The 21,031-nt window shown below is 28.4% G+C and overlaps 1 protein-coding gene across 1 annotated transcript in view; it reads left to right on the forward strand.

Moving 5' to 3' along the window:
• The first annotated feature begins 362 nt into the window (after window positions 1–362).
• LOC122633740 overlaps window positions 363–21,031 on the forward strand; it is a 27,082-nt gene continuing 6,413 nt past the window's right edge. The window contains exons 1-4 of the mRNA XM_043822060.1: window positions 363–1,289; window positions 17,474–17,581; window positions 18,423–18,587; window positions 20,078–20,175. Of these exons, the coding sequence (XP_043677995.1) occupies window positions 1,064–1,289; window positions 17,474–17,581; window positions 18,423–18,587; window positions 20,078–20,175 (597 nt within the window). The 5' untranslated portion in view covers window positions 363–1,063. The remainder of the gene's footprint in view (window positions 1,290–17,473; window positions 17,582–18,422; window positions 18,588–20,077; window positions 20,176–21,031) is intronic.

The raw sequence follows: 21,031 nt of genomic DNA on the forward strand, positions 1-21,031 counted from the left end.
AGAAAAGAAAATTCATCGTCCCGGAAGAGGAGAGAGTTAAAAAAGAGAGTTATCTACGGGAGAATTCAACGGACAACAAAAGCGACGACGAGGACGACGAGGACGACGGGGACGACGCATCAACGACGTACCAACACATTTATAACCGGATACGACATCTCGATCTCGTTCTTATTCTCTTCTCCCACATATATTTTTTTGTCGTTTTATTTATTTATTTATTTATTTTTTTTGGGGAATTTTTATTTTATCCTTTGAAGAGAAGGATAGAGAGAGAGAGAGAGAGAGGGGGGGAGGGAGAGAGAAAGGGAAAAAGAAAGAGAGGAAAAAAAGAGAGAGAGAGAGAAGAGGAACACCGAAGAAAGGAAGAAAGAAAGAGAGAGAGAGAGAGGGCATTTTTATTTTTAGCAAGTTCGCTGCGGTTCTCTCTCTCTCTCTCTCTCTCACTCTCTCTCCCTCAAGCATCGGTCGCAAAAACCGGTTCCTCTCTCGGGGCACCACTGCTCTCTGAGGAAAGCACGAGGAATCAAGAGAGAAAGAGAGAGAAAGATACGAGTCCAGTATACTTCAAGAATCTAAAGAGAAAGAGAAAGAGAAAAAGAGAAAGAGAAAGAGATAGAAAGAACGTGGAATTTGCTCGTGTCCCAATACACATAGTCGTCGACGTCGTTTTCACGTTCCTCTATGTAGATATATACATATATATATATATATAGAAAGAGAAGACACATTCGCAACGAACCACGCATACACTTGTCTCTCTCTCTTTTCGACTTGTCTATCCACTAATCTATTGTTACTCTCTCTCTCTCTCTCTCTCTCTCTCTCTGACAAGCACACATACATATCAGCAAAGATAGCAGACAGACAGCAGACACACGCGCATACACACCTCTCTAACCTCCTACGTTATATCGATCGCATATGCACACGACGGATTATAGTCTACTAGACTTTTAGACGAACGAATCTTTTACTTTGTTATTGTTAAAAATAAAAGAGAATATAAAAAGGAGAGAGAGAGAGATCGGATAAAGGGGGAAGAAAAATCGTTATGTGAAGAATGGCAACCGATTCCAGCAACAACGGGAATAACAATCGTCATCATCAACATCATCATCATGGGGTCAGAGCTGTCGCAACGACGACTACAGATCCAAGACGTAACGAAAAGCGCGCCGTGGCGGCTCGAGGTGCCGCTGGTGCACTTGCTCTCAGCGTATTGGCTGTCGTGCTCCAATCAGCTGCCACGGCTACCCCCGCTTGGGGATACTTCACCAATCCCGATGGTATGTTTTTATTCTTTCATATTTTCTTTTCTTTTCTTTATTTTTTTGTTTCTTTATTTTTATTTATTTATTTTTTTTTTCTTATCTATCATCATCGTTTGGAAGAGTCCTTATTAACTCTCCAAAATTTTTATGGAAAGACATGGTTCGATTAAAATATGATGCAATATGGCGGTCGACCACGTGGGTCACGTGGGACACGAGAAAAATATACCCGGTTAATTTAATTGCGATCGATTCCTTTCGTTTTTCTTCGATCGAATTTTTCAATTATATATAATTGAATTTTATTATTATTATTATTATTATTATTATTATTATCATTATCATTATTATTATTATCTATTAATAATTGATGAAATAGTTTCTCAATCGAGCTTGCATATACCTGTATTTGGAAATGTCCTGTTTGATATAGCAACCTATGCGTTGCATTCATCCAACGTTTGTGTTTCATGTTATACGATGCGTTCACTGCAATTTCCCACATCGCGGAACGAACAATTTTGTCTCAACCCACGCGAGAGATCGTATTTATGCGACCTGCCTTCTCCGAGGTCAAGGTTGACTTCTTTCTTTCTCTCTTTCTCTCTCTCTCTCTCTCTCTCTCTCTCTCTCTCTCTCTCTCTCTCTCTCTCTCTCTCTTTTTATCGTGCCAGCCGGTACAATATCATATCGTTCATTATGAAATAGAACACGCAAGAATCAGGATTTCAATCACCATGTTGACATTGATTAGTCGATATCATTCTAATCTCTAATGGTTCCATGTTCCTATACCCTGTCAAACATCGATTTCAATCGAAATTAGAAAATGACGATAATTCTCTTTTCTTTTTCTTTGCCAAACAGTTTCATCTAAAACAAATAAAATAATTCTAATCGTATCTCCATAAAAAGTTCACATCGATCGATTAAATTTAAGATTATAAATTGAATAGAAAAAAAAATTCCAAACCTCCATCACGAATTTTTTTTCACACAATTTCACACGAAACAAATCAAATATTTTTAACATCACTTACATAAAAAATCTTATAAATCAAAATCAAACATAAATCGAATAAATGACAAAACATTTTTAGATATCGATTCCTACGTTTTTGCGAACACTTCAACGCGAAATAAATACAGTCTTTCTAATTCTACTTTTCTATCAGTTATCAAATAATTAAGTATCAATACTGATATCTGTCAGTATTATATTCTTCGATTACTTCAGATACGTAGAAATAATATCATATTCTATTGGTGAATTTTTTAAAGGGTAGCTCTCGACACCAATGGGGTCAATGACCGCAGCACGGTCAAGGACACTGTTCGATAAAACATTCGAGTCATTCTCCAAGTTTTATTATCGACGTTATGCCTACAGAAATATATATATATATATATATATATATATGTGTGTGTGTGTGTGTGTGCATACGAGTTGCATAAAATGACTAAACACATGCATATACAGATATACGTATATTAGAAGTGTACAGTCCATTCATATATCGCAATAGAGAGAAGATTAGAATCAAAACCACAAGTGTCCCCCCTTTATTCTTGCTCCCCTTCATGAAAGCTTTGACCTAATTCAGAACACGGCTTCCCGTATATGTCGAGTCAATTAATTCTACCGACTTGTTTTTACAGCTGTAGCGCATATATTTCTAATAATAATAATAATAATATATATATATGTATATATATTAGAAATATATATTAGAAATATATGTACAGTATGCATGTGTGCGTATGTATATCTTCACAAACTAACAAAAAATTTTAGGAAACTGAAAATAATAAATTGATAATGATTTGAAAAGGATTTTACAAATTAATTAAAAAATTTGTCTGACAGGAATTAATCATTAGATATTTTTTTGATAATGAAGTAAAAGAAAAGAAAAAATATTGCAAATAAAATGCCCGGGCAGTAAATGAAATAAATTTTTATTGTTATAAGTTTGTCCTCTTTTTTTTCTTTGATTTATGTATCTATTCGTAAAAATTTTTAATACGATAATAAATAATTTTTATTAAAAAAGCAAAGAACAAGATTCAATAATATAAACGAATAAATAAGAATAATTTCTTTTTTCTTTTATAACTTCTTTTCTTATTTTCTCTATCCTTTCTGATTAGAATTTTCAAATGATTTCCACAAGGAATATAGCAGACGTCTCTAACATAAGCTCGTTCGTTTCTTACTTTCACTCGAGCGTACATTCTCAGAGAACCTTGATTTTATATATCTATATATGTATATATATTTAGATATGTATATACATATAATACAGATACGTTCTCAGGTATGTACTACACCTACTATTATACAAATATAGACACTGTGGTGTATATAATTGAAGGTGTATGTTTTACTACGAGTTCATCAGGTCTTCCAAACAAAATAATAGTAAAAATTAAATAAACATGCACACACATATATATATATATATACACACACACATGTATATAAAGAGAAGATTTCCTAATCATAGTACACAGAAGTTCTAACTCGTTTGCTTGAATTCTACCTGAGTGCACCACACACACACACACACACACACAAAATAGAGAGAGATAGAAAGAAAACTAATTAACATAATTGATCACATTATTATTATCCACAGTTCTTTCAGTATTTTCCCGCGATATTTTTTTTATCCTCGTACACCTAATAATTCTTTAGAAAAATGAAAAAGAGAGAGTATGAGAGAGACAGAGAGAGAGAGAAAGAGAGAGAGAGAAAGAGAGAGAGAGAGAGAGATAAATAAAGGAAGAAAGAAAATGTATGTGTGCATGTATATATATTCGCATATATGTTAATGGAAATAAAAATAAAGTAGTATTGTTATCATCGGTGATATCACACATTGAAAACTTTTAGCGACACGCAATACACATTTCTCAGGCGTTAATTAACATTTCTACTATCTTGCTCCCACCCCTTACATAGACATACGCCATTCATTCTTTAATTATCTACGTGTGAAACGTAACTGTACACAAATACACGTACACGCACGCACGCGCGCGCGCGCGCGCGCGCGCGCACACACACACACACACACACATGTATTACATACTTATATTTTATTTATAATCTTTACGTTTTATTTATAAATATTTTTTTACAAAATTATTATTTTATTACTATATACGTAATTTTATATGATACTTTATGTGGTGAATACATATCTACAAAAAAATTAATTAAATATAAAAATCCTTTTTAAAGTTGTTTAACTTTCACAAAAATTAAATTTTTTAAATAGAATAAATAAAAAAGATAATATGATACGATTAAAAGGTACCATGTGTATGTAATATTTTACAATATTAAATAATAATTTGTTTTTCTTTTTCTTTTTGTGTATTAAGATTGAATAAAAAATTTGAAATTTAAACATAATAAATCGTAACATTAAATATTAAAATAAAATCAATAAAATGAGTATTAAAAAGCATTGTAATCTTAAAAATTTATATTAACAATTGACTTATATGTGTGTGCGTGCGTGTGTATATTCATGAACTTCGAAATTTTAAAGATATCATATGAAAAATATAAAAAGATTCAGAGAGAAGTAACTTCTCGAAGGATTCTCCCTTGAATGTCGTTTGAAACTCCTCGAAAGCACGTATCGATCGATCGAAAGAGAGAGAGAGAGATAGAGAGAGAGAAAGATGCTACTAACGGATTGGTGGAAGTTCCTTTAACAAAAAATATAAGAAGAAGTACACAAGAGGAACGAGTCTCTTCTCTCCATATAAAGTACCTACTCTAAGAAAGTCTTCAAGTATACTAATACTAATACTAATACTAATATTAATACTAATACTTTCACGTGATACTTTATATTGTTACTTTTTATAACTTAGTTATGTTGGTTCTTAATACTTTCTCGATTTAATACGTATTCTTAAAAAGTTACGAAAATTTAATCTTTTTTCTATATTAAAAAGGAAAATGAAAAAAAGTATTTTCATATATATATATATATATATATATATATATATTACTGAAATTGAATTATTATTATTATCATACGTAACTATATAAAGTTAAATTATTACAATTATCGAGATTAAATTACGTATTAAAATAATAATCTCAACAATTATTTTTTTTCGTTATCGTAATTACGATATTATTAATATTTTTCTTTTTTTTTTTTTTTAATACTCTCAATTAAAAGATTCTAATCAATTATGACAACAAAAATATTCACATGGGATATATCTACTTGTTTACTTTCTCATGATAATAAAGAAATTTTAGATGGGTCAAGACACATGATCTATAGATCGATTTTAATATACGATATAAGAAGAATGTTGTTAAGAAATCAAAAGAAAAAGAAGAAGAAGAAACCATAGAACAGGTAGCAGTGTAACTGTTGACGTAAATACCTGAAAGGAACGTGTATTTACACTCACACGTGTACAATATTTATCACACGTTGAATATGCTTGCTAACACCTGTATAGATCACATATGCAACTATATAATATATACATATGAAACATACGAAGGCATAATCACGTATTTATACATAAAATCAATTGAAATTCTATCTTAATAATTATTATTGAAATAAAATTTTTTTTTCACTATGCTAATAAGAATCATTTACTTTCATTTTTATTAAATAATCGATTCTTGATATATTCATTTATTATTTTTATTAAAAGAAATAGTTATCACTATCACGAAAACAATTAACACACTTTTAATCATTCTAATTCACACATTGCGATAGTAAATCTTTGATAATGATCACGTTTAATCTGATAGACAAATGATTGATTACATTTTCATTTTCATTGTGCGATAAATTATTATTTAAAAACAAAAATATATATTTATATTTATTTCTTTTTTTTTTTTTATTTTTTTAACATCTACGATTAAAAACCAAGTTGACAGAAAGGTTCTTGGCTTTGTAATACCATATCTTGTTCCGTTACAAGTAGCAGTCCTCCTCTTCACGCTGGTAAACGAGACTTTCGAGTAGAAAGAGATAGAGATTAACCGAAGAGAAAAAGGGAAAAAGAGAGAGAGAAAGGGAAAGAGAGAGGGAGATAGACAGAGATAGAGAGACAGAGAGAGATTGTAACTTGTAAGTTTTAGCGGGTAAAGTATAGTTCAACCAAGCCACGTTGCATTCACTAACCAACAGAAAGAGAGAGACAGAGAGAGAGAAAGAGAGAGAGAGAGAGAGAGAGAGAGAGAGAGAGAGAGAGAGAGAGAGAGAGAAATTTTCTGGCCCTGCACATAACGGTACTTCTACTCCTCTTTCTCCATACCACATACACATATAAACATGTAAATAGATGTGTGTGTATATATATATATATATATATATATATATATATGCACATATATATATGGGAATCTTTCGATAGTATCGAAGGAGCATGTGAATCTTTATCTCTCTACTTAACTTTCAGAATACACCAAGGATCAGAGTTCAATTTTGGAGACCAATTTCTTTTCCTTCTCTTTGTTTTATATATATATATATATATATATATATATATATATATATATATATTAATAATAATAGTAATAATACAGAACGAGATAAAAGTTTCCAAGTGATCCTGAAATTGTTAGGTACATATATTTAAAAAAGAAGACAGAAAGAAATGTAATTGTTTTTCTTGCGAGACTGCTTAAGCTATTATTTTTGTTCTTCTTTCTTTCTTACTTCTCTTTTTTTTTCTAATTGTAAAACTACAAGCCTGACTTTTTAAAACTCCGGACCTAATCTGCAGTTTAAAAAAAAAAATTCTTCATTAGTAAGTAAAAAAAATTCTTCGTTAGTAAACTAAACGAAGTTTAGTTTTCAGAGTCATCTTTACGACTGCTCGTTGTATTAAACGAAACAAGAATGAGAGACTTTGAAAAAATTTTTTTATCTATTGCACGATATACAATCGTACAAGAATAATAGCGGAAGTGAGTTTCGTGTTACTAGTTCTTACGTCAAACGTACATATACGAATATGTGTTTATAGATATTATACGTTTCTATACACGTAAATAACTACATATATGTAAGTAGTATATCTAATATATATACAAGTACATATATATATATATGTAAACTAACATACGTATCTATTTAAGATTGTGCACCTTAGCAGCAGGTGAACTAGGAAAGTAATATATGAGATTACACATATGCTTAGTTTGGTATGTACCTATGTATCAATGTACGTATATATCTATGTAAGTATATACGAACAGATAAGAGTATATATATATATATATATATATATATATATATATATAGCAAAACAAATTAAACGCAATAGTGATTCCTTACTTGTCCATGATTTTCATACCAATTACGGAATGTTCTATCTTTCTCTAACAACAACTGGGAATTAATAGAAATGCCAAAACATTAAGCAGTACACGAAGTTAGACTACGTCCCACGAGTAATTATCCTGGGGATAAATAAGGATTACAATTCATCTGAAAGAAAATTATTCCTTAATCGAACCATAGAAATCTAATATTAACAAAATTCATTAAATTTCCTTTGAAAAATTCATACCATTTGATAATGTTATTAAGGATTTTTTGTTTATGTAAAGTGTTATATAAAAAATAAAGAAAAAGGAATATATCAAGATGGATGTAATATAAAAGTAGTTCTTGGAAGATAAAATAATAATAATAATGATAATAATACGCAGTATAAGAAAAAGCCAGAGAGAGAGAGAAAGGAAGATGTTAATGTTTGAAAATTAACAAAAGAAAAAAAAGAACAAAAATAGGAAAGAATTTAAAGTGAACATTAAAGTTGTAATTAAAAGAAGAAAAGATGCTTTGGAACGTAGATCGACTAAATATTCAATTAAAATGAATAATTCGATACGCGTATTATAATTTGTACTTAAAGACAATTAAGATTTCATTTAAATAATCGCTTGAAAAGAAGATACTTAGATTGCTTTTCTTTCACTTTTATACATTATTATTCAAAATATATTAACATCGTTAAATTTTTCAAAATGTTAAATTAATATTATTCAAATTAAAATTATATGTTAATATGGTAACATAAAAAATAAATTGCTATATCTCTGAAAAAGGACAAAAGAAAGAAAAACAAAAAAATTATTAGATTAGAAACAATTTTCTTAATGAGATAATTGTCGTACAAATCACAGTCACCTGGTGTTTCTTGATAAATAAAATAGAAAAAGATAGAACTATAGCTTTTCGTTATCCCAATTATCTTCTTTGTCTCTCACGCTTTCATCCCATGGTCTTTAAAACTTTTACGAGCCTTAACTTGAATTACTGTGAGCCGAGTCTTTCAAAGTGAATGTTCACTCGTCCAGCATTTCTTTTTCTATCGATTCCCGTTTCATTTGGGAAAGAAAGAAAGAAAGAAAGAAAAGGACAGTAATCCGTACAATTTTCTAACTTCGTACGTGGAAAATTTTATATATCTATACAGGTATTTATAAAAATAAAGATCAAATGCAAAAACGTTAATATCAAATAATTCAATAAAAAATAATAGCGTATAAAACTACAATACTTTATTTATACAAGATTCATCCGATATTTGTTGAACAAATTTACATAAAAAAAAAAAAAAAAAAAAAAAAAAGAAATGGATTTTCTTCGTGAAAATTTATCATCGTGAAAATTTCTGCACAAAAAAAGGAAAATAAATAAAGAAAAATTTATTGAGGAAGTTGTTTCTTTCTTTATTTTATTTTTTTTTTTTATTCCTTCGTGTTTTTCTTGTCCAATGTAAGTTAACACAATGCAATGGCCTTTAATGCATGAATTATAAAAACCGTTCTTTTCACACACAAGTTCTCGCATATTGTTTCGTTCAAGGTTCCACAGTCTGAGTAATTCGAATTACGTAAATGCTAGGATATAATATATCCAGAGAGACTTTCCCATCCGTCTAGCTACGCGCATTGCCCTCTCTCTCTCTCTCTCTCTCTCTCTCTCTCTCTCTCTTTCTCTCTTTCTCTCTCTGAATGGATCGAAATGGTGCGATACTATGGAAACCTGTTTTTACCATTCATGCAATCAAGCTAACGGTCAACGACTCGGTCATTAAGTGGACGGTATATAAGTTGACTTTCGATCATCGAAATTCATTTATCTAATTCTATGATAGATATTATTCTTTAATTACATTTTGTTTGTGAATAGAATTTTACACAAATTTCATAACAAATAATAATATTAATAATAATAATAATAATAATAATAATAATAATAATAATAATAGTGATAATGATAGAAATAATAAATAAAATATAATATGATATAATAAAAAAGTAAAATAAAATTGATATTCTAAACTGGAATATAACAGTAATAGTAAAATAGATGAAATAGTATAATAATAGAAATAATAAAATAGAATAATAAAATTGTTATTTTTCTTTAATATTTTTCTCTCTATTATTATTATTATTATTATTATCATTATTATTATTACTTTTATATATATATATATATTGGTTTGTTTAATTTAACATTATTTCAATTTATTTTATACGAGAGACATTACGCGAGTCATGTGACTTTAATGTTCGATTAGGAATGTCTATGCAGGATGTCATGTCGATAATGGCCCGTGTTTAGCATAGTTCAGTGCCATTAAGTTGGTTAATCGTTAGAACGGTTCATCATGAAGTTAATGTCCTCTCGAATTACTTCAATTTTAACATTGAAGTTCTATGTTTGTTAGTTATTCGATAAGGGAAATATGTGGTGTAAGAGAATAATGATTATGATTAGAAATCAATAAATCTTCTAGAGATTTCCTCTATCATTCTTCTTATATGATTATAAACAAGAATTTCATAGAAATCGTTAGACAAAATAATGATTAGGAATCAAATATCATTTTAATAATTTTTAAATTGCTTTTTATGAAAAGATTTAAAAGCAAATTTTCACAATAAAAATAATGATTAGATATGATCTAAAAATCTTGTAATTCATTTAAATATCATAAATGATTATTATATCAAGATCTAACACAAGTTAAATTTTCTAATAATTTTACAATGACGATAACCGTGCCAGAGAATATTGGAAGCACTTCAAAAGCCGATCGATACGCGATAAGTCATAACTTTATAAACACGTTGCATACAAAAGGAATATATGAATAGCTTTGATGGTTATAAGAGTGTTAAATCATAGTTAACAAGATAGTAATAGTTAATGATAAATTCAGTAGAAATTTGTTCGTTTATATTCTCAAAGATATCAAAACTAACATATAATAATTAATTAGAACAAAATCAAATATTAATCTTTTACTATAGAACTACAAATGAGAATTATAATTTTATTTAATTATTAATATATGGTGAATAATATTGAAAATTAATGATCCAATAGTTTGTATTATTATATTTTAATCAACATTATTTATATTAGAATATTAATAATGTTTTACGACATGAACTTTATTATTGTCAAAAAAGATATTAATCATAAGCGTTTTATCATACTACTCATTTTATCTTATGTAAAATATGTATATAGAAATAAATGTCTATAAAAAAGTAGAATATATATAAAAAATATATGTGGGACGTTTGATGTTTTTTTCCATAAGTCTGTCCACTATGTCTATTGCTAAACCGGATCGATGAGAGACTACGGAAAAGTAGTTAGAAAGTGGATCGACTTAGAATGGTATAGAATGATTAGAAGGAAGACGATTGTGAGAATTGGAATGTGACATACTATTTTAAATGATAAGAAATGTTGAACTTAGTAAAATTTTACTGTATACGTTCGTTGACTATTATATATATTATTTATATATTTTTTCTAAAATAGACATTTATTTTTAATACATTTATTTTCTCTGAAGTAAATACAATAAATATAAAAAGTACATATTCATATATTCTTATTTATTGTTTATATATTCTTTTTAATTTTTTAGATTTCATATATATATTTTTTTACACACATATTTTTTAAATATAAATTTATAAGGAAGATGGAAGGTAGATAAAGTTTCAAATAAAATGGTGGTTAACTTGCGAATAACCACAACCGTTATAAGTCTCTCTCTGAGATGTCGAGAATTCAATCTTTTTATTTTTCTTTTCTTTTTTCTTCGTTTTGCTAACAGTATAAAAGAATTGACGTACGCGAACGCTTTGAAAAATACATCGGCAAAAGTTTTAAATCGTCGTATAAAAAATATGACGCGTGAAACGATCTTCATCTCAAAAGTTCCAGAGCAATAGAAAATTTTTCTTTCCTTTTTTTAACAGAATTTTCTCTCACTCTCTCACTCTCTCTTTTCCTCTTATTTTTTTTCTTTCATATAGTTTTCACAAATATTCTATTCCAAAAATAATTGTAGAAAGAAGAAAGAAAGAAAAAAAAAAAAGGAAAATTATTCGGGAACTAATTTGTTGAGATTTAAAATAAATAGAATAATTTCTGATGATGAAATGAAACTAATAAATTAATGAAATAAATATCAACATTACAAAACCGAGTTATATGTGTGTGTGTGTGTGTGTGTATGTGTAAATTCTTTTTCTTTTTTCTTTTTTTTTTTTTTTTTAAATTTACAAAGATTTAAAATTATCTTTCTTTCTTATTCTTATATTCGGTCGAGTGAGTTTCGTGTTCCGGGTGGCAGCCACCGGAAGTTCTTTCGACTCGAGCCCTCTCGATTCTTCTCTTTTCTTTTCCCTCCCCACTTTTCTTCCCTCCCGTTCTCTCTTTTTCTTTCATTCTTTCGTTCTTTCCAACACATTCGCACGCGTGATTTCTTCCCTGGATTTTAATCCCTCGAAAAAGCATTTCGATCTTTCGAACCCTTGTTCGATCCCCTTCGTTATCTCACGTTATCTCGAAAAAAGAAAGAAAAAGAAATTTAATGAAAGCCTTAAAGAGGATATATCATAGTTTTTTATTATTATTATTATTATATTTTATTTTAATTTGCTTTTATTAAAAAGAAAAACATTGTTTATGATTGAATCAAATAATCTTTCACGTTAGTCAATCGTATTACAGAGTTCTTATAATTTTTTCGTTGATTGCCATTTATCGAGTTGTCCCAATCTGATTGATACGATAAAGGATAATTCTAGAGAATTTAATTCGTTTATAAGTATTAGTCTGTGACAATGATCATACAGTGCTTGATAAACTCTCTCTCTCTCTCTCTTTATCTATCTGTCTATCTTTGTTTCTGTCTCTTATAATAAAGCACACACATTTTTTCTTTTCCTCTCTTCCTCTTTTTCTATTTCTATCTCTAGATAACGGTATTTCCCATAAGTATCAGAGAAAAGAAAAATATCCCTAGCTCTCTCTCTTTCCTAGTAGTTCCTATATTTTCTTAGATTTTTCTATTAATCTTCTAGTTTTCTTCCATCTAAGAATTTCTTAGCTTTAAGCGTCTTAGCTGGCTTAGATAAAAAGCTAAGCTTATATTATACTCTAGATAATTTATTTTCTTTCGTTCTTTCCTTCTTCCACTATTTCTTTCTATCTTTCATTTAATCTTTTCTTATTATAAACATACGTAAAGTATAAAAAATTTTTATACGTATATTATATAATATACATATAAATACAGGCTATAGTTCGCATAATGTTTCATAAAGACTTGTATCGGAATTATTTGAAATAGTAATAAATTGAATAAATTGAGGTCAATTAAAAAGTAACGAAAAAAATACGAAAATGAAATACGTATTCTATTTATTTATTTTTTTCTTTTTTTTCTCTCTTTCCCTCTGGTGTTTTGTTTCTTTTTTTTTATTTTGTTTTTTAAATATATAGATACGCTTTGTAATACTTTACGTGGGCCATCTTTATAAAATGAATATCATTAAAGAATAAACTTTTAATATGGCTCAACCTACGTATTGGCGTACACGTTGTATGTGTTTCAATTTTATTAATATTTAAAAAGATTTAAAAATAACTGCGTTCATATAGAACCCTAATGAAAATGGAATAATAATTAATTGTTACGTAATACATATTCGATTTTGGTATATAACACGAGAACAATGATATGATGTACGACATATGTGGTTTAATATCGTTACTACGAGGATAGCTAGCGTGGGTTTATTCGTATATACATGTATACATATATATATATATATATATATATATATATATATATACACACACACACACACATATATACATATACACATATAGATAGATACATACTAACGCAGAAACTATGGTCGCATATGTGCACGTTAAAAAGAGATTACTATGTATCTGGGTCGTGCAGTCGTAGTCGAGTTAACGTGAGAAAATCTCGATAACGCAATACTATTCGAAAAATACAGTTGAATCGACTTTATATATTTCATCGAAGATTTTATTTAAATTTTTTTAACGATTCCAATCTGAGAACGAACATAAAAATAAAATATCATGATTAATATTATTAAATAAGCAAAAAAACGATCATAATTTTTGTCTACGAACGTAATTGATATCTATTATATTATAAAAAATAGGGGCAGGAGAGAAACAAAAAGAAAGAAAAAACAAATAACATAAATGAATTTATGACTGGACCAAATGAAATATTATGTTCAATTCGTAACTGTACATATATTATACCGTGACAATTTAAAAGTCGTTTCATCGTCTAAGACCATTGTTCTCGAATCGTTCTGTTATAACTGCAGGTGCATTGCATAATGCTGTTGCAAAAGTTAGTCTAGACTATTATTACTAAGTTCTAGTAAGTCGTTAGGGAAATCGTTTAAACGTTTCAATAATGGGATTATTCAAACGGGAAAGGGAAAAGGAACAAAAAAATGATATAAAAAAAAATTATTGACATATCATTAATCGAACTAAAGTTAGATTATCTGATTAATTAGATGTCAATTAGATTGAAGAAATTTATTAATCTTGAAAAGTAGTTAATATTATCAGTCGGAGACACGACAAAGTGATATTAAAAAAAAAATTTTGGAAAGTTAAGCGATGTACGTGGTAAAATTTCCTTGGATGGGTGACCCATTGATAAAAGAAGTTAAGCGACATTCTAGTAAGAAGTTTACTCGGATGGGTGACCCATTGATGAAAAGTTAATTGATATATTACTACGAGCGTACAAAGTTTGGAAGGGTAATCCATTGATAAAAGAGTTAAGCGATATTCTAGTATAAACTTTGGTTGGATGGGTGACCCATTGATAAAAGAGTTAAGCAACATTCGAATATAAACTTTGATCGGATGGGTGACCCTAGTCTTTTTTTTTTATATCATAGGAAAATATTAAATAAATTATTTTCTTTTTAAATATATTAAATCTATAAACAGGTACTCCTATATGTAAGTTTTAAAAAATTCATGAACATATAAGTATTATTAAAAAAGAAATATACAGGTATCGTTAAAATATGATATTTATATATTTTTTTTTTTTTTTAATTTCAAAATAGAATTAATCCTTTTTCCTTTTATTTTTAGAAATATATCAATAGTTTCCTAAATGCAATGATTTCGCAAGACACGTTGGTTGAATCAAATTATTTCAATTATTTTCGTACTCTGTCCTATTTCTCTCTCTCTCTCTCTCTCTCTCTCTCTCTCTCTCTCTCTCTCTCTCTCTCTCTCTCTCTCTCTCTCTTTTCGATGAATGAAAGAGTCGTATTAAATTAGATCATACGTATCCACCCACACGCAGCGTTCTAGGTAAATCCGCAGTGTCAAAGGTCAAGCTCGTGCTTGCTCTTTAGATTTGTCATAAGTTACGTCACACTACTACAGTCATACAAAATAAAAAAGTAGATTTCGTTTAATCTTGGAGGAAAAAAAGGAAAAGAAAAAAAAATAATTTTTACGATCACGTTGATTGATGATGCCTCTCACGTTTAACAACGTTGAACGAATCCTAATCAAAATCAGAACCTAATTACGTGTCAGTTATTATGATGAGGAGAAAATTGACATATTTTTTCTTCGCTATTCAATGATCACCTGTAATAATCATAATCATAGTAATTAAATTTGAAATAAATTACAAAAAGAAATCTATGCACATTTTTTTTTTTTTTTTTTTTGTTAATATTCAATTATTATCCGTACTAATCAAAATCATAAATGATACAGCATAAAAATAAATCCACGATCCACGAAAAAATCTTCACGTTTTGTTAAACCCATTCAACTATCTGCTAGACGAACTAATTGAAATCGTAGTAATTCGTCATAAAAATTAATTGCAATGGATCGATATACATGTATATATATATACTTTTTCTTTTTTTTTTAACTACCCAAACAAGTATCCGAACTAATTGAAGTAGATAGAATAATTGCGTTAAAAAAGAAAATTACAAAAAAAAAAAAAAAGAAAAAAGTCGGAATATCTTTCTTCTACAGTATTTAAAATATTTTACTATCTAACTTGATAAAAAATATAATAATCATTCGATAAAACGGTATAACAAAAAATCGTTGAAATTAGTCGAACAAATTAGATCTAAATTAACCGTAAGAATTTATTAACCATAAAAAATAGTTAATTCTATCAGCGAGAAACTTGGCGAACTAATTTTCTCGGTTCGGATGGTGAAAACGAACCACGGTACAATGCGTTTTAATATAATTAATGACGAATACCACGAGTTCGCGTAAGTAAAGAAGATTAAATGCTGATTACAAATAGCGTTGTTCAATTTTTTCCTTTTCTTTTCTATTATTTTCTTTGTCTTTTGTTCTTTTTTCGTATTTGTTCTCTTGAGAAATTAATTAAAAAGAATTTATTAAAAAATAATTGCATTTTTATTTTGTTTTTCATTCCAACAGAACTACGATTGATTTAGATTTATTTCATAACAATAAACTCGTATATTTATTTAATATATAGATAATAAATTTTCTGTCTACATATATATATATATATATATAAAAATATATTGTATATGTAAATTATAGTGAAAAAGAAAAACTTGTTTGCAACAAATTAATAATAATAATAATAACAACAATGATACGCAATGTTATTGCATATATGTGTATATGCATATACACACATGGTAATCATAAACTAGATATCTTATCATGATAGTAAAAGAATAGAAAATATTGATAATGGAAAACCGTCAGTAACATGAGCGAAACTTTAAACGCAACTGAGTCAAATCGTGATATCGGCCTGTACGTACATGTATTATAATAACTTAGATATCAGCAACGTGACTGCCATTGTTCAAATTTCATTCGTACAATATCGTAAATTAAAATATTGTTCCCTTTATTCTCTTCACCAACACTTTATGGATTTTTATACTTCACCGAATATACGGGTCATATATAATAAGCTTGTGATTACGAAAATGATCTATCTACATAATATAATACATTTCACACATACACATATAAATAATAAAATATAATAGTAATATATAATATATATATATATATAATAATTTTTCTATAAACATTGATTTATTATACACACTAGTATGAGATAGGGAAGTTGATGAATCATTCTCTCACATGCATACCTTCCATCCATTTTTGTCGAGACACCTGTGTCTTTCGGTTTCCTCTTAATTAAGCAAACAGTCGTCTTTTCTCGGTAAGAATCGTGAAGGAACCGGAAGTGCAGTAGCGAAGAATGGATTCTTTCCTATTTAATATTCCTTCAACGTTACGAATGAGTGGTATTTACAACATATCCTATTCGTATCCTATACATATTTATGATATATTATTCGTGTATATGCATTCTCTCTCTTTCACACCTCCAAAAAAAATATATGTATATAGTTTGAATAAAATAATTTGTGATAACAAATTTGTGATAACATATTTGGAAAAGTTAAGCGACATACGAGACAAAAGTTTAGTCGGATGGGTGATCCATTCATAAAGAGTTAAGCGAAATTATAGTATAAACTTTGGTCGGATGGGTGACCCATTGATTAAAAGTTAAGCGATATTATAGTATAAATTTTGGTCGGATGGGTGACCCATTGATCAAAAGTTAAATGACATTATAGTATAAACTTTGGTCGGATGGGTGACCCATTGATAAAAAGTTCGACAAACATTCGAAAATATGTATTATTTTGATTGAATGGGTTATTTAAATTGTTGATAGAAAAATTATACTTCATTATTTGTTATACAGTATTTGTTTTCTATTAACAGCTGGTACAGCTGCGGAAAAGGGTTACTTCGGGCCATGGAGACAATGCAAGTTTCTTTTATATGGTCGAGAAAGATGTGGCCAAGGTGTCTCAAGGTTTCAACCAGTGTGTAAGTTCTTTTTTTTTTAATAAATTAATTTATAATCTATCAATGCAGACACCAACATGCACGTATATACGTGCGTGTACAATACAAAGTACATACAAATTTGTGCTACAAATTCACGTCTGCAATCATAACGAAATAATCATTAAAAATTTTCGTAATAAATATTCCCCATTATAAGAACAGTTGTAATAAAATATAAATTAAGGTTATAAATATGATAAATAAATTGCTCTCCTAGAAAGAGAAGAACAAAACAAAATAAAGTTAGAATAAATATAATAAATGATCAGTTCTAACGAGATAAGAATTAATAACAGATGAATATATGTATCTCGATTTATCGCGGTCGAATTAATATCGTAAATTAATGACTAAAGTAATTAAAACTCGCAATATTATACTTCATAGATGGGCTTTATATTCATCGTGGATTTATTTAATAAAATAAATGAGATCGGTCGTTTCCGAAAAAAAAAAAGAAAAAGAAAAAGGAATCCTTTTCTTTTTTTTATTTCGTTCCAATGAAAATACAAGGATGGGTAAAGCAAAGTTCATATATGATTTTTACAAAATCAATTGTCATTTTTTTGAAAACTTTTTATATGGAACTATACTTCCCTTTTTTTTTCGAATTGTAAAACGATGAAGTTTAATTAAAAGGTTAAAGAAAAATCTGAAAATAAAGAAAAAAATGATCGATTTTTAAAATCACAGGAAATTTTGGCCCATCCTGTATCTTCCTGATATGAACGTATATATATATAGTATATTAATGAAACGATAAATGTTAGATAATAAAATTCTAACGATTTAGCCAATATTATTATATCACTGTTTTCAGTGGCTGTGTGGGTGGCTGGATTGGCTGCTGCAGCTGCTTCTACATTACTCGCCATATTGGTTGGCCTTGCCGTACTTCAGCTTGCCATGGCTTCATCAGCGAAGAAGGTTGTTATTTCGTATAGCACTGCTCTTATCGGCAAGGTCGCCCTAGCAACCTTGGCAAGTAAGTATAGAAAATAATTTTCTTCACCGTTTCTTTTTTACATTCTTTATCGATTTCATTTACATTGCAATATCTTAAAAGAAAAAAATAAAAAAAAAATAAAAGAAAAAATTGGAAAGAAGAAAGTTTCACCTGCAAAAAGAACAAAACAAATTAGATTAAATATTTTTCCGATTAGATATATATTAGAATAAAATAGAAATAGAGGTGCAAAAGAATGATCGATTCGATGGAAATGAACAAAGAAATAGAAAAGATAGAAAAAGAAATAGAAAACATATTTTTTCAGATCTGAATATAAGATAAGAAACATTAGAAACTGAATTAGAAAGATTAAATGAATTTGTAAATGATTAAATGATAATAATAATGATAATTCCATTAGTTATATATTTTAATTTAGTATCCTTTAATATTTTTCTCGCTATTTATTTCCCTTTATCATCATATGATTATAAAATATACAATTTCGTGGTAATAAAAGCTATGTAGACGTTCTAAATAATACGAATGCAAAGTAAAACGGATTGCCTTGTTTGCGACGACAATTTTAATCCTGTTTTACATTTGTTATGGAAAATTGGAATATTTATATAAACGATATTTCTAATTTTTGCGAATTCAAAAGAATTGCTGTAAATTTTAATTAAAAAAAAAAAAAAAAAATAAAAACATTCCAACGACATTCAAATATTTAATGAAATACATTTAGTAATATAAAGAGGCAAAGAAACAGAAAACAAAAAATTTAATTAAAATTTTAATAAAAAAAAAAAAAAGAAATAAATAAGTAAAAAGTAATAGAACGAATAAAATTATTACGTGAGCTTGTGTGACTTAGGATTTAGAAAATAGATTAGACGATATTTCCGGTGTTTGAAAAAGAAAGTAAAAATCTATCATTTAAGAAGATTTAAGGAGGGAAACCTTGATAGTCGAATAAAGGAAGCATCCTGAATTCCAGAATGCGCATTCGAGTAGAGAAATCCTTTTTTCCCTTCTTAGTGTTAGAGAGAGAGTCGTTTCATAATCCACCGGATACGCTAGAATTACTAGTCGCTTGCACTGCTTAGTGGCCTACTTACCCTTAGTCGAAGAATCGAATGTCTATGATAGATCTTATTACGGTAATATGATATTTTCTAATGTCATAGAATCAACTATGCTATTGCTCTTATAGTTTTTTTTTATCTTCTTAATTATTACCTATTTACATATTATATATGTAAAAATATTCCTTACATATTTAACTATTATTAATTAGAATAATCAATATTCTCGTGCAAATTGAACAAAAATATTTTTTCGATTAATACTAATCTCATTAGAAAAAAATTTCGATTTAGATGTTTCTTATTAAATATTTTATTTATTCGTGAAATTAATTTCTTTTTCCTTTCCTTTTAATTTTTTCACTCGAATCTTCAGAAATGATTAGGCTGATTGATAACACAATTTATTTGATACGCTTTGTTTTTTTTTTTTTTCAGCGTCATTGGCCATCGTAGCTGCAAGTTTATTTGCTTTGCAAACGGATGACAGAGCAAACAGTTTTGTTGTTTCGAGAGGAGAGGCTTTTTATATGCAGGTAAGATATTGTTTATTAAAATTCTAATCTTGCTACAAAGCCCCTCTCTAAAAGGAATGAAATTTAGATTAGAAAACAAAAAAGAAAATCTAGATAAAATACGACAAACAAATGGACGTACATGCATACGTAACAAAGTGTTCTAATATTGATGGCGAACTTCTTTTCAAGGATGGCTCTGAATCAAATGAAAAATTTTTATATATTGATCACAGTCGCTGTTCAAATATTTGCGATCGAATAATTTAAAAAAATGAAATAGGAAACAAAAGATCTCTTTTTTTTTTCTTACAAACAAAAAAGAATAATTTTATTACAAATTTTAAAACCGAAACGAAACTTATTGCTGTCTTTAGGACGATCAATTTTTTTAATTAAGTTTCTATAAGAAATAGAAGAAGAAATAAGCAACGATATTCCACTCCAAATTTAATAAATAATTTCGAGACATTATTTTGTTTTTCTTTTTTTCTTTGCAAGAGATTAGAGATCTCAGTCGATTAGTTTTTTCTTCCTATTCTTTCTTTCTTTTTTTTTTTTTTTTAACACAATTAACAAAACTTTAATTGATTGAGACTTTAAGGAAAATTTACAGAGACATTTAAATCTCCATTATGGAGGTCATAGGGTGACTCAAGGGTCATGGGTTGGCCATTGCTTTATATGTACTGTAGTAACTTTTTACTGAACCCACATAGCCACACGCACGTTACATAGTTACGTACGTACACATAGCCATTACCGTTATTCTGAAGTCGTGTTTGAAGTCGTTATTTGAAGTCGTTTGCTCGTAACACGCAATGAGGAAAAGAGAGAGAGAGAGAGAGAGAGAGAGAGAGAGAGAGAACGAATAGTT

This window comes from Vespula pensylvanica, chromosome 13 (genome assembly GCF_014466175.1).
Source record: "Vespula pensylvanica isolate Volc-1 chromosome 13, ASM1446617v1, whole genome shotgun sequence".
In the NCBI taxonomy this organism is placed as follows: Eukaryota; Metazoa; Arthropoda; class Insecta; order Hymenoptera; family Vespidae; genus Vespula; species Vespula pensylvanica.